The sequence below is a fragment of the Amblyraja radiata genome, chromosome 38 (genome assembly GCF_010909765.2).
Source record: "Amblyraja radiata isolate CabotCenter1 chromosome 38, sAmbRad1.1.pri, whole genome shotgun sequence".
NCBI classification, from domain to species: domain Eukaryota; kingdom Metazoa; phylum Chordata; class Chondrichthyes; order Rajiformes; family Rajidae; genus Amblyraja; species Amblyraja radiata.
Window position 1 is genome coordinate 5840730 of NC_045993.1, and position 14930 is coordinate 5855659.

General features: G+C 44.0%; 1 protein-coding gene across 1 annotated transcript in view; it reads right to left on the minus strand.

Moving 5' to 3' along the window:
* Positions 1-14930, minus strand: part of mei1 (meiotic double-stranded break formation protein 1) — a 68681-nt gene that overhangs the window by 14370 nt on the left and 39381 nt on the right. The window contains exons 21-25 of the mRNA XM_033013129.1: positions 9349-9453; positions 6351-6461; positions 4277-4440; positions 2253-2331; positions 285-463 (exon numbers count right to left, since the gene is read on the minus strand). Of these exons, the coding sequence (XP_032869020.1) occupies positions 285-463; positions 2253-2331; positions 4277-4440; positions 6351-6461; positions 9349-9453 (638 nt within the window). The remainder of the gene's footprint in view (positions 1-284; positions 464-2252; positions 2332-4276; positions 4441-6350; positions 6462-9348; positions 9454-14930) is intronic.

Consider the following 14930-nt stretch of genomic DNA (forward strand, 5'->3'; position numbering starts at 1 on the left):
CCTTGTCTCTCTCTATGAAAGTAGTAATCGAGTGATTAATGTGTATTTTCAACATGGATAAAATAGGCAAAGACATCCATAAAAACAGTGCCCATTTGTTACCCGGGGGCGACCTTTAGGAACTCTATTGAGATAGACCCTTGAATAACTGAAATAATTGGATTAAAGTTTGATGTCTGCTGTTTCAACAATTCTATACTGACTAATTATGTTCACATTATGTAAATAGATAAATAAAGATGATGCTCAGCATTTAATACTTTCTGTGGAAGTAATATCTTTACCTGAACTAGAAAGTTCTGTAGATGAAAAAAGAACAAAATGATCTGTTGATAAGAGAATGGATACAACAAGGCATCCTGATCTGGTAGGGGTCGATTCTTTGTGTTAGTAGCAGTAACAATAAGCAACGGAGATATGAAGTTATGTCTTAGAACTGTCTTCAAAAACTGAAGAATGCAGACTGGAAAGAAAGGAAATCAATAATACAATCCACAATTTTTTTCTGCAGATTATCATCACGTACAATTTAGAAAAACACATGATAATTTATCATCAGGTAACAGTGACTATACTGGACCAGGTTGTTCTCTTATAATGCGATAATAATGCATTCCTATGAAACCTCAATATAGAAAATTGCCCAAACCAATGGGGAAAAGGGGGTGGGGGATAGAGCGTTTCAAACTCGCAATAAGTTATTCCTCCCAAGAATTTTCAAAAATAAAGATCTTTTTAATAGCTTTAGTTTATTTTAGTTACTTTAAACCTCAAGATACTAAAATGTCCATGTTACTTTGTTTAATATATCATTGCAAAAGAATCATCAGAAGTGATTTTTGCCGATTTTAATTGCCTCTGCAGTGAGACTGACAGACTGTGTTCATGAGAGACAATTATGTCTAATTACTGTGGGAAGGTTACATGGAAACACCCTAGACTGTTGTTTATTCGTCAGCTTTTTCCTTTAATATTTGATATTTCCAATTTTGAGTATTTTGCTTTTGGTCATTTCACTGACAAGAAACATCCAAAATTGTACCTTAGTGTAGCAATGTTACAGAATTTTGAGATTTTAAAAATCAAGTCTGTAATTTATCCCATCAGATAAAGCATAAAAATAAGTTTAATTTGACACCTAATTCACTTTCATATCTCAAGTATTTAAAAAGTTATGGCCATTTTCATACTGGGAAATGAGCATCTTGTTCCCTATTGATTTTCTATGGAAATAACAAAAAAGCTGTGATCGTGAACAGTCAAAAGCCCATAACTTTCTTAAAAATTAAGAGAACTGAATGAAATTTTCAGTTATCATAGATTGAAGCATTCTGAAACAAATATAAAATAATCTTACTTGGATGACCTGAAATTAAAGCATATAATTAGTTAGTTACCTAATTGTAGCTAATTTCAGACTTCAATTACTAGATCTAAACATCTATCCATTTCTTAATAAATGATTAACATTTTTAAATAGCCTAAATGTCCAAATAATATTCACAAATAATTCACAATAAAACATGATTTTTAAATCTCATTTACATTAATTTATAGGCCAAATGGAAGGAATTTAGTGTTTAATTACTGTAAATAAATGTCCATTTAAATCAGCTTTCCAGTGGGTTCCTGTGAACGCGCTGGTTTAGAACGTTCACATTGCGGTAGATTTGTGCCCTCAAATGCCGAGAAAAATACTACGGGATATAATGGGCCCAAAATGAGCTACTCGCAATATTAAACTTTGTATAAAGGGATCTTTAGAAGCCCTTTTTAATGTAAAAATATACAGCCTACCTTCTGTGGTTTGCTTTATGAGACCCTGCGGTTGCTGGCAGTCGCGGGTTTAGAGATTGATTTTTAAACTACTATAACTATTATTCAAGGCCTTTAAACCTAATAATAGCTTTTGCGACGGGGTCTTTCAGCGATTTTTCGTTAATAATTAACTAGGCTGAACATTTTCGATTGGAACAGCTTAGAGAAAATCGCGTTTTAAACCCGCCCCCTCTAAACGGCGCCAAAATCGCGCACACTCGCAGCGACAGATTTTCAGCGACGCTTCAGGTAGGCTTTGCAACATACCTACTTAGTGTCTGCTAAATTTCTAATAAGTAGGAAATCTGTTGGCAATGAAATCAGAATGCTGGAGATTATGGGAGTGAGGCAGTGGAGGCTGCAGATACTGTGTCAACATCTGAACCATAGATGCTAATTTTAATATGGCAATTAAAACAAAAGGAAGAGCTCACCGTGCAGCAGTGAACTGTCCTTTCTGGAGCTGATGCAGTGGATAACCTTATCCAGATTCACACCGACTGTTCTATGAACCTGCATATAAATCATGCCAAAGAGTTCATTAAATAATATGCAGATGATTTACTATAAGAACAATTAGCAACAGTAACAAATCAGCAACAAATGAAAGCCACTCAAAATATATTGTTATGCAATTTATCCTAGTAACTCCAGGCATATTAGTATAAAATTTTAAATATGTAGTCTTCATTACTTCATTTCAACATTCAGAAATAATTGTCATCATGTTGGAATGATTTACACCATCAACAGAAATCATGTCAAGTTTGTATTTTTGCAAATTCAAGAGTTAAATTAAATAACTTATTTTATTGATCCCTCTGTGGACAACCTTGTTATATTTTTCTCTCATGGAAAGAGAAATAGCAAAAGAGAATTTCTCCATTTGATTCCAGAAACCAATAGAAAACATCACTTAAGTGGTTCCTGTGTAAACTTGCAACATCTTCTGAGATATTCCAATGAGGCAGAAATTCCAGAAGACCAGGGTATGGAGGTAGCAGGGAACAATCCTTGCATCAGAATATCAATAACCAATGTGGCCCAGATATTGAACCATTATTATAATGAGAATACTTCCAAGGAAGAATTAAGAAATTTTGGTTAAGTGAAAGCCGGGGGAATTGGGGACAGGGATGTGGAAAGCAGACATGGTGCAGGAAGAAATCCAAGTAGGGATGGTGGGTCAGGGGAATGTGGATACATGGAATCATGTACCATATATTTGAATGTTTTTTTGGTAACCTGAGGATATCAGCATTCATGGGAGAATTGGAGAGTGAATGTGGGACAGGCTGCAGCACTGAAGAATGGATTAGAGATCAAGAAAATCTATTAGGCATAGTCACTCAAGACTAGTCACAATGTGCTGGAATAACTCAGCAGATCAGGCAGCATCTCCGGAGAGAAAGGATGTGTGACGTTTCGGATCAGGACCCTTCTTCAGACTGAAAATAGAGGTTGGGGGTGAAGAGCTGGAGGCAGGAAAAGACCAGGATCAATCAGGGTTGGCCACAAATGACCATGGTCAGCCCATTGTTGGCTAGGAAAGGTGTGATTTCAAAAGGGGAACAATGTGGAGAACTGTGGAACTGGTGAAACGGCTAGGGTAGAGGAAGAGAACAAATGGGGAAAGGAGTAAGTGGAAATTAATTAAGGAGTTTCATACCGCTGGGTTGTAAACTCCCCAAGCAAAATATGAGGTGCTGTTCCTCCAATTTGTGTGTGGCCTCACTCTGGCAATGGAGGAGGCCCAGGACAGAAAGGTCAGTATAGGAATGGAAGTTGAAATGGTTGGCAACAGGAGATTCTGTAGGCCTAGGCGGTCCGAGCATGTGTTCAGCGAAATGGTCGTCGAGTCTATGTTTAGTCTTGCCACTGTACAAGAGCTCGCATTGGTAACACCGGATGCAGTAGATTAGGTTAGAGGAGGTACATTTGAACCTCTATCTAACCTGAAGGGACTGTTGGGGTCCCTGGATGGAGTTGAGGGAGGAGATTCACTTATCCCTTTCCAACCAAACCACCGCCTCTCCAGGTACTTTCCCCTGCAGGCAGTGCAACAGCTATCCTTATACCTCCTCCTTTAATTTTTTTCCGTCTTTGTCCTTCACAAGTTAAAAAAATCTAAAAAAAATATTTAAGGTTTCATCTAAAAGTAAATAAAAAGGATGGCACTATAGTTGAGACACTTCAGAAACCTGCTTCAGAATTTATAATTATAGAATTGCATGCAACTGAGTAGGTTTCCATTTGGAATATTGAAGCAGGAGTTTTTTGTTTCAAGTGTTTACATAAATATGATTAAAAAACTTTCACAATGGAACTGCAAACATGCTCAAGATTATTAAAATATATGGAGGCAATATATTATCAGGTATTCACTGCATCAAGACATTTTTAAAATAAGACTTCTTTGGAAACCTCTTGGCTACTGTGATGAGTGTGAACTACTCACCTCTGACTTATAGTTGGTCTGGTTTTGGACTAAACTGGCTAATAATAACCAGACAGAGCAGACCAGGACATCAGGGACAGTTTCAAATTGGTCAGACCAGCTCAGCTCTAATATCTTCTCCAGGAACTCCATCAGGGAGGAATTAGACAGTAACACAGAAACAACTACAAAATTAACAAAATATTTAAATGCTTATATAATATGCAACTATATTTGAAGATTTATTGTATCATTGTTTTCCAAATTAATCCTTAATAGAGATTTCAGAAACCCATCATGGTGGTTCATGGACAAGTGCTTAGCTTGTGGCCTGCTCAACAAAGTTGGGAGGATATATGAGCTGTATGATAGCAAAAGGCAAGAGCAACATTGAGGCTAATGCAAGGAGTAAATGCAGGAAATGGTCCAGTTTCAGCTATTTCTATCCATTCAATTCCTGTGTTTTTGGATGCAGCTCTTGGCTGGAGATGTTTCTCAGCCAAAAGAATCTAGGCATCTATTGCTGGGTTTTTCTTAGGAGGGACTTTAGCTTACAATTACTCACGTAAACTGTTAACCATATCTGGTCAGGAGACCAACATTTGTACTTCAACTGGTCATTTCCATACAGTGTCTAAAATTCAACATGCTAACAGAAAGTGAGATATGCAGCAGAGATTTTATTTTGCATACAAATCATAAGGTAGATAAGGGAGCTCAGAGGGTGTAACGCATCACGATTTTAGCAATGATAAAGCACCATACAAAAGCCTGTTATGTAAAATAAGGTTCATATCGTTGGGGTGATATATTACCACAGACAGGCTAGTAAAGGATGAAGCAGAGTAGGAATTTACGATCACTTTAAGATTGGCAGGCAGACTGTTATCAGCTGGGTTTTGCAAGGTTCAGCACCAAGCCCACACTATTTACAATCTATATTAATAACAGTTAAAATATATAATGCGTCAAAAATTTTGAAACACGTTAGGCGGGATGGTGAGATGTGAGGAGGATGCAGAGTCTGCAGAGAGATTTAGAGTTAACTTAGTAGCCAAAGTAGAATTTTGCTTAAAGACAAAAAAAAACTAGGATGCTGAAACAAAATATTTTGGGGATCCTTGTGCATGAAGTACATACAGCTAGCCTACAACTGCAGCAGGTAAAAGGGCAATATAGTGGATTGTTAGCCCTTATTTTAAGAGGGTTTGTAGTTTAAAGTGGGGAAGTCTTACTTCAATTGTTGAAGGCAGTAGTGAGACCACATCTTGAGAATTGCGAACAATTTTGACACATTCTTTTAAGGAAAGATATTATTTCATTGGACGCTGTTCAGAGAAGGTTCATAAAAGGTTGATCGTAATAGGGATTATCGGGAAGGTTAAAGGAGTTGGGACTACTCATTTGAATTGAGAAAAATGAGAGATGATCCTACTGAAACATACAACATTTTCAGGGCACTAGACAGGGTAAATGTTGAGAAGATGTGGCCTCTAGTACGAGAGTCCAAAACTAGAAAGCATGGTCTCAGAAAAGGAAAACACATTGAAAGCTGAAATTGGGAAAAATATATCCTCTCAGGCGGTTGTAAATCTTTGGAATATGTTGGCTGAGGGGGCAATATATCCCAGTCTGTGTTTAAGGCTGAGATAGGTAAATGTCTGATCAGTAAAGGTGAGGAATTGAACTTTGCAGAATGTCAGATCAGCCATGATCCTATTAAAATGTAGAGCAGGCTCAAAGTCATTTGGCGCTATTTCTCATGGTGTTATACAGAGATATTATTCCTAAGAGCAGTCTTTTACAGGTGCCTTTCGTCTTCACAAAACGTGGCTTGAACATTAAAATACAAGTCACCGTAAGGAAGAATGCTTAAATTAATTCTCTGCAATTACATAATGTACAGTGGCATTAGTGGAAGAACAGAGATGTTCCAGTGTCACCTAGTGATATTGGTCACCGAGGAAATCAAAGACAAAAGCAAAGAAGGATTGAAATCAATATCTGGATAGATTTTATAATTGAACCCAGTTCCTTTGGATCTAAAATTGTAAATCAAAGCTTCTATTCTGATGAAATTTTAAAATTTAATTACCTCTGCTCCTGTTGTAGGTTGATGTTTGTTTCAAACAGCAGTAGAAGAAATTAAGAGCAGGTTGTAAGATATCTGTGTTCAAGTCTTTACATTTTCCTGCCAAGTTACTTACTTTAAAAATACAAACAAAACATTTACTTTTAAGTTTATGATTATTTTTATATTTTAATAAGCATTTCATCACGTGCCTATTGTACAATTACTGAACATAGTTGAAAATTAAAATGGCTAGAATGTTTATTTTAATTTTGAGATCACGTAACTTGATTAACAAGGAACAGGGATGCTGATGAATGACAACAACATAACTGTAAAGGTACTAACTATTGTGCAACTATTATTAAAATAAATTACTTTTTGAATTGTAGTGGTTATTAGGTGTCTTTTTCTGCATGAACAACACTTCAAACAATGTTAAAACAATTAAATGTTATAGTTTAAAATATTTTAGGGAGTGATTGATGTACAAGACCTGGGTCTCTTTGAAAGAGCTGGAAATTACATGAACTCCTTTTTGTTCTACCATGTCTGAAATCCTGTAGGCAGGGATATCATGTTGCTAGCCATGCACCACTTTAGGCCATATTTCCATGATAGACACATAGTAGAATATTTTACCTATCAGTGCCTTTAGATTATGTTTTATTCACTAAAATGAATTTATATATGTACCCATTAAGGACAGCCAAACTTATTTTTTAAAGTCTATTTTATAACCTATGTTTTCTCTACTTTCCAAACTTTCTTATAAATTTGGCTTCTCGTTCCAGATTGGATTTCATTCCTTTTGAATCTTAACTCAGTTTTCCATGCTGTTGACAAGCTAATTTAATGACCTCCCAAACAGCAAAAGTAAACTCACTGTAAGGATATTGGTCTGGGCCATATTGAAGTACAATCCATCAGGAACTGGTCGCAATGGCCAAGTAATGTAGAGGTCCCTCTCCTACACCACTCCAGCCAAACATTCATCCACACAATCATTCTATTTTTTATATTCACTGGCATGTGACACCCAAGTAATGAGGAGATAACATCCTTTGAGGTCTTGCTTTTGGATCTCTTTCCAACTTTTACAAATCTGCCTAATACTTTGTGTTGATGTTTGTGTTAAATTTTTATTGTGTATTGTGTGTTCTTTATCATTGTACCGCTGCTGGCAAATTCATTTCACTTGCACTTTATGTGCAATGTGACGAATAAAACCGTATTGTATTGTACTTACGTTGTGTCCTTGGGCAAGACACTCCACCCACCTTTGCCTGTGTGTGAATGTGTGTAAATGTGTGTGAGTGATTGGTGGTGGTCGGAGGGGCCGTAGGCGCAGATTGGCAGCCACGCTTCCGTCAGTCTGCCCCAGGGCAGCTGTGGCTACAGAAGTAGCTTACCACCACCGAGTGTGACTGAGGAGTGAATGAATAATGCGATGTAAAGCGCCTTGAGTATTAGAAAGGCGCTATATAAATCCCATCCATTATTATTATTATTACTTCAGCAGCCAAAAATACCATTGGAGAATGCTACTGATCTCCTGAAGAGATTCTTCTGCCTTCATTAATTGCAAAATATGCTCAGCACGAGTAGAGATGTTATAATCATGTTTTACACGCTGCATAATCTGGCAGCCAGAAGGTAGCAACAGGTGCTTGAGGCAGAACAGTCCTGATGTCCAGGAACCAGATGTAGATGAACTGCAGTAGTAGGAGGACTATGAAAACTATCAGGGGGATGTCTCCCACTGATACCAGCATCTTAATTTTCCAGCTGAGGAGGGGAGCACTGCCTTACTATTGCTAATTTTGTTTTCCTATGTGCTTGCCCCTTTTATTCCATGGGCTTCAACTGTTCAGTTGTATTTCCCCAATTGGTGCTCTCTCACTTCATCAAAAAGTTTAAATCATTAAATATCATTTTTAGTTTACTTTAGTTTAGATATACAGCGCGGAAACAAGCCCTTCGGCCCACCGGGTCCATGCCGAACAGCAATCCCCGCATATTAACACTATCCTACACACATCAGGGACAATGTTTACAATTACCAAGCCAATTAACCTACAAACCAGTAAGTGTTTGGAGTGTGGGAGAAAAACTAATATCTCGGAGAAAACCTACGCAGGTCACCGGGAGAACGTACAAACTCCGTAGACAGCACCCGTAGTCAGGATCAAACTCAGGTCCCTGGCGCTGCAAGGCAGCAACTCTACCGCAGAGCCACCGTGTCGGCCTAATTTTTCTTTTAACAAAATCTACTGACAGGAATTAGGCAGCTAATTTTATTTAAGTAACAGGCCTGGCATTTTAAATGAAAGCAACATTTTGCCTTCATATAGTTCCTTGCATAACCTTTGAACATCCCAAAGAATTTTAAACTCCTGTAGCCACTATTCCAATGTATGAAATAAGGCAACAAATTTTTACTGATTAAATTGATTTAATCGTTGTGCAATGTGATAATGGCCCGATTATTTGTTCTGAGTAAGATTGCAAATGTGATGATGAGGAATAAATATTATCTAGTATACCGGCACTACATCCCCTATTTTTTAAATTTGAAATTGTAGTATTATCCTATTCAGTACACCAAAGGGAACAGAATGCACTTTGCCAAGGTAAGGCAAAACTTTTGATTGAAGCTCTGGACCCTCAAGCTTCCCCTCCTCAGACTTGTCCTAAATCAAGGATCAAATTCCACCTGAGGCAAAACAAACCAATCTGGACAAAGACTGTATCATCTCCTTTAGTCTAAAATTGAAAACCTCTGCCTATCATGGACATTGATCGAGGCCCTGTCATCATTCGTGGAGCATTTTCCAGCAACTGTACACACTATCAATTAGGCCTGTATCTGTTTAATAAACATCACATACATTGAATTTAAAACACCACAGAATCCAATTTATCTTCAGAACTTCTGGGTGCTTAAAACTACTTTAAAAGGATGGATCAAATTGAAATGTATAAAAATATTCTTGAGATTGTATAAGATTATTCATTATACCATGATACAGGAGCTTGAAATCGGTACTGGTCATTTCCTTGGGATCTTGAATTTTTACCTGTACCAATGAAAGGAGATCCAATACCAAAGATAGGTTCCTCTTTCCTGAATAATAGAAAGAACTGATTAGAGCAGTAATCTATGATACTTATAAATTACAATCTGCAGAATCACTAACCCCTTCTTTTAAGAGGCAGAGGCAGTATCCTTCTGCAGGTATTGACATCTCATTGACCTCTTCAGTTCTATGGTCTTTCTGAGATACCCCTTACCAAAGATCCTATAACGAGCACAATAGTCCACTTGACGAAAAAGACGTAGTAAGGTCACGGGCAGATTCATGGGTAAATTTTGGCCCCATTTCCGTAACCGGCTTCCGTCTCCGCCATCTTTGTCCGCCAAAGCGGAGCAAAGATACTAGTGCGGAGACAGAAGCCAGTTACGGAAACATCCTCGTAAAAATTAAACATCTTTGGTAAAAATCTTCTCCTCATTTTCTTTCTGCCTCTCTGATCACAATAATAAGCAAAAAGATGCCTATGTTCCTTCCACAGCGTGTGGGAAGTCTGGCCCGGATCAGCACGGCTGGGACGCTAGGGTAAAGTTGCGGGGAGGTTTGCAAAGTATTTTTATGTAATGTTGTCCCTTGTCTGGGCCTTGTGTCCGAAATAAAGTTTATCATTATATATATAAATCTGGAGAAATATATATGTGTGTGTTATATGATTATATACATCTATATCACATTCATATACAGTGGCTTGCAAAAGTATTCATACCCCTTGAACTTTTCCGCATTTTGTCACGTTACAACCACAAACGTAAACGTATTTTATTGGGATTTTATGTGATAGACCAACACAAAGTGACGCATAATTGTGAAGTGGAAGTAAAATGATACATGGTTTTCAAATTTTCTTCCAAATAAAAAACTGAAAAGTGTGGCGTGCAAAAGTATTCAGCCCCCCTGAGTCAATACTTTGTAGAACCACCTTTCGCTGCAATTACAGCTGCAAGTCTTTTGGGGTATGTCTCTACCAGCTTTGAACATCTAGAAACGGAAATTTTTGCCCATCCTTCTTTGCAAAATAGCCCAAGCTCAGTCAGATTAGATGGAGAGCATCTGTGAACAGCAATTTTCAAGTCTTGCCAGAGATTCTCAATTGGATTTGGGTCTGGACTTTGACTGGGCCATTCTAACACATGAATATGCTTTGATCTAATCCATTCCATTGTAGCTCTGGCTGTATGTTTAGGGTCGTTGTCCTGCTGGAAGGTGAACCACCGCCCCAGTATCAAGTCTTTTGCAGACTCTAACAGGTTTTCTTCCAAGATTGCCCTGCATTTGGCTCCATCCATCTTCGCATCAACTCTGACCAGCTTCCCTGTCCCTGCTGAAGAAAAGCATCGCCACAGCATGATGCTGCCACCACGTTTCACAGTGGGGATGGTGTGTTCAGGGTGATGTGCAGCGTTAGTTTTCCGCCACACATAGCGTTTTGCATTTAGGCCAAAAACTTCAAAGCATGGCTTGTGGCAAACTGCAAACGGGACTTCTTATGGCTTTTTTTCAACAATGACTTTCTTCTTGCCACTCTTCCATAAAGGCCCGATTTGTGGAGTGCACGACTAATAGTTGTCCTGTGGACAGATTCTCCCACCTGAGCTGTGGATCTCCAGAGTTACCATGGGCCTCTTGGCTGCTTCTCTGACCAATGCTCTCCTTGCCCGGCCTGTCAGTTTAGGTGGACGGCCATGTCTTGGTAGGTGTGCAGTTGTGCCATACTCTTTCCATTTTCGGATGATGGATTGAACAGTGCTCCGTGAGATGTTCAAAGCTTGGGATATTTTTTTATAACCTAACCCTGCTTTAAACTTATCCACAACTTTATCCCTGACCTGTCTGATGTGTTCCTTGGGCTTCATGATGATGTTTGTTCACTAATGTTCTCTAATGAAACTCTGAGGCCTTCACAGAACAGCTGTATTTATACTGAGATTAGATTACACACAAGTTGTAGTGCGTGGGTCTCAAAAGGAGGCACGAAGTACAGTGTTTTGAGAGGCACCTTTTATTATGTTCCTCCCGGTTGTAGGGAAGTCTAAACGAGAGGAAGATGGCATCCAAACCCCTGCCTTTAAACCCTCTGGCTAAGGGCCGCCTCCGGACTGAACCACTCCTGTGCCGAGGGGTTCGACACTATGATGGCACGACCCTTGGGAGCCACCACAGGAACCCCCCCCAGAACCAGAGGCACAAAACGCACCGGCGGGAGCACGACCCGGCCGGCCCGCGTGCGGAAGTCAGCCGCTCGTGGGGCTTGCGGAGGCATAGGTGGAGGGACAAGTCGAGGGACCGGCGGGAGGACAGGTGGAGTGACAGGCGGAGGGAGCCGTGAAGGGGGGGCGCCCTCGAGGCCGAGGTTGGGCAACCAGCACCGGCTGGTCAATGTCCAGGTGTGCCGGCTTCAAACGATCAATCGACACTGCCTCCGGCCGGCCCATGTCCAGGACAAAAGTCGACTGCCCGTGTTCCAGCACTCGTAACGGGCCCTCGTACGGCCTCTGGAGTGGCGTCCGGTGGGCATCACGGCGCAGGAAGACGTAAGGGCAGACCTTGGGGGCTGATGGCACGTGTGGGCGAAATGTCCCATGGCGGGACGTCGGGACGGGTGCGAGCCTGCCAACTTGCTCGCGAAGGCGCTCTAGGGTGGATGAGGGCGTTCCCTGCTGCCCCGGCGCCGACGGCACGAACTCCCCGGGCACCGTGAGTGGCGACCCGTACACGAGCTCCGCCGATGATGAGGCCAAGTCCTCTTTGGGAGCAGTCCGGATACCCAGCATGACCCACGGCAACTCGTCCATCCAGTCCGGGCCGGAGAGTCGTGCCTTCAGTGCTGCCTTTAGCTGCCGGTGGAACCTCTCCACCAGACCGTTAGCTTGCGGGTGGTAAGCCGTAGTGTGGTGTAGCCGCACCCCCAGCAAGCGAGCCATGGCTGACCACAGCTCGGAGGTGAACTGTGGCCCCCGGTCTGAGGAGATGTGCGCCGGCACCCCGAAGCGAGCAATCCAGTGCGCGGACAACGCACGAGCACACGTAACCGTTGATGTATCGGCCAACGGAATGGCCTCCGGCCACCGCATGAAGCGGTCCACCATTGTCAGAAGGTGGGTGATGCCCCGGGACGAAGGGAGAGGCCCTACAATGTCTATGTGGAGATGGTCGAATCGCCGGTGAGGTAGACCAAACTCCTGGAGAGGCGCACGGACATGGCGCTGGATTTTTGCCATCTGGCACGGAATGCAGGTGCGAGCCCAATGGCCAACCTGCTTGCGCAGACCGTGCCACATGAAACGAGCGGCCAGTAGTGCCCTTGTCGCCCGGATTGATGGCAGGGTGCCCGGACGACACATCGCACAGGATTGTCACTCCCCCAGGACCGAGAGGGACATCCTCAAGGCGGAGGCCAGAGATGGCAGTCCGGTAGGCGGGCACCTCATCGTCCGTGAGCTGTGCCTCTGCCAGAGCAGAATAGTCAATTCCGGGCGCCACCTCGAACACGGAGTTGATAGCGGGGCGGGACAATGCGTCGGCCACCCGGTTCTCTTTCCCCTTGATGTAGCGGATGGATGTCGTATACTCCGATATGTAGGCCAATTGCCGCTGCTGTCGTGCGGACCAGGGGTTGGAAACCTTCGCCAGGGCGAAAGTGAGCGGCTTGTGGTCCGTGTAGGCGGTGAACGGGCGGCCCTCCAGGAAGTAGCGAAAATGGCGCACTGCCAGGTACAGAGCGAGGAGCTCGCGATCGAACGCGCTGTATTTTGTCTGCGCACGGTTGAGGTGCCGGCTGAAGAAGGCCAGGGGCCACCAACCTCCGCCCGTCAGTTGCTCCAGCACAGCACCAACCGCCGACTCCGAGGCGTCCACCGTGCGAGCAGTCGGGGCATCTTCCCGCGGGTGCACCAGCAGTACGGCCCGAGCAAGGGCCTCCTTCGCGCCGTCAAAAGCTGCCCCTGCCTCGTGGGTCCATTCAACGTTCTTGTTCTGCCCACCCGCCAGAAGTTGATACAGAGGCCGCATGATGTGGGCCGCGGATGGCACGAAACGATGATACCATGCTGACAAACCCCTGCAGGCCACGCACCGTGCGTGGGCGGGGAAACCGACGGATGGCGCCGACCCTGTCAGGCAGGGGACCTTGCGCAGTCACGCGGTGGCCGCGGAAGTCAATCTCGGTTACACCAAAACGGCACTTGTCTAGGTTGATGGCCAAACCATGCTCGCTGAGCCGCTGACAGAGCTGCCGAAGGTGGGCGCAGTGCTCCTGGTGCGAGCGGCTGGCCACCAGGATGTCGTCCAGATACACAAACACGAACTCCAGGTCGCGACAAACCCCGTCCATTAGGCGCTGAAAGGCCTGCGCAGCGTTCTTGAGGCCGAACGGCATCCGAGTGAACTCGTAAAGTCCGAATGCCGTGATGATCACCGTCTTGGGTACGTCATCCGGGTGAACCGGGATCTGGTTATAACCCCGTACCAGATCCACTTTTGAAAAAATTGTGGCCCCAGCCAAATGGGCGGTGAAGTCCTGGATACGGGGTATTGATCCGGTGTTGTTGCGGCGTTCAGCCGTCGGTAATCCCCGCAAGGTCGCCAGCCCCCGCTCGACTTAGGGACCATGTGGAGTGGGGACGCCCAAGGGCTGCTCGAAGGGCGGACGATCCCCAAGGTCTCCATTGTGCGGCGGCAGTCGGCGTGCTCGTGCATGGAGTGGTGGGCCGGTACTCAGGATAAAATGCACCACTCCGTGGCTGCGGGTCGATGATCGAAACTGTGGGGTCAGAATATCTGGGAACGCGGCCAAGATCCATGCGAAGCGGGAGTCCACGGACGCCAGGGGCCGTCCCACCGGTTGATCCAAACGCAACGTGATCGGCTCCATCATAGCGGCATTGACCAAACGCTGACGCCTGACGTCCACCATGAGGAAATGCGCCCAGAGGAAATCGGCCCCGAGCAATGGTTGGGAGACGTCGGCAATGGTGAACTGCCACGAGAAATGGCAGGAGCCGAACACGATTGGAACCATGCGCACTCCATATGTGCGGATGGGGCTGCCATTCGCCGCGGTGAGGACGGGCCCCCGCTTACCGGAACGAATGTCGGCCAGCGAAGGGGGCAGGACACTGAGCTCCACTCCAGTATCCACGAGGAAGCGGGTCCCGGAGCGCCGATCCCAGGCAAAAAGGCGGTGAATTTGGCCGGCCGCCACGAGGACTATTGACAGCCGGCCCAGGCGTTTCCCGGGAATGTGCACGGCTGGCGGCATTGTCGTGCTGCAGCACCCCAGCGCTGATGGAAATAGCACCAGCGCCTCGTGTTGGTGCTACTTGGAGCTTGCCTGCTCTTGCTGGTGGTGCCTGCAGCTTGCTGGCGCTGGACTGCAGGTGCAGTACCCCTCACTGCCGCTGGGGGCGATCGTGTGGGCCGTCGGGCTGGAGCTGTCACTCCATACACAGCTCCCCCGCCCCACCGGAGGAAATCGGGAGCTGCCGGGGTGACGTCATCGGCGCGCCTGCCG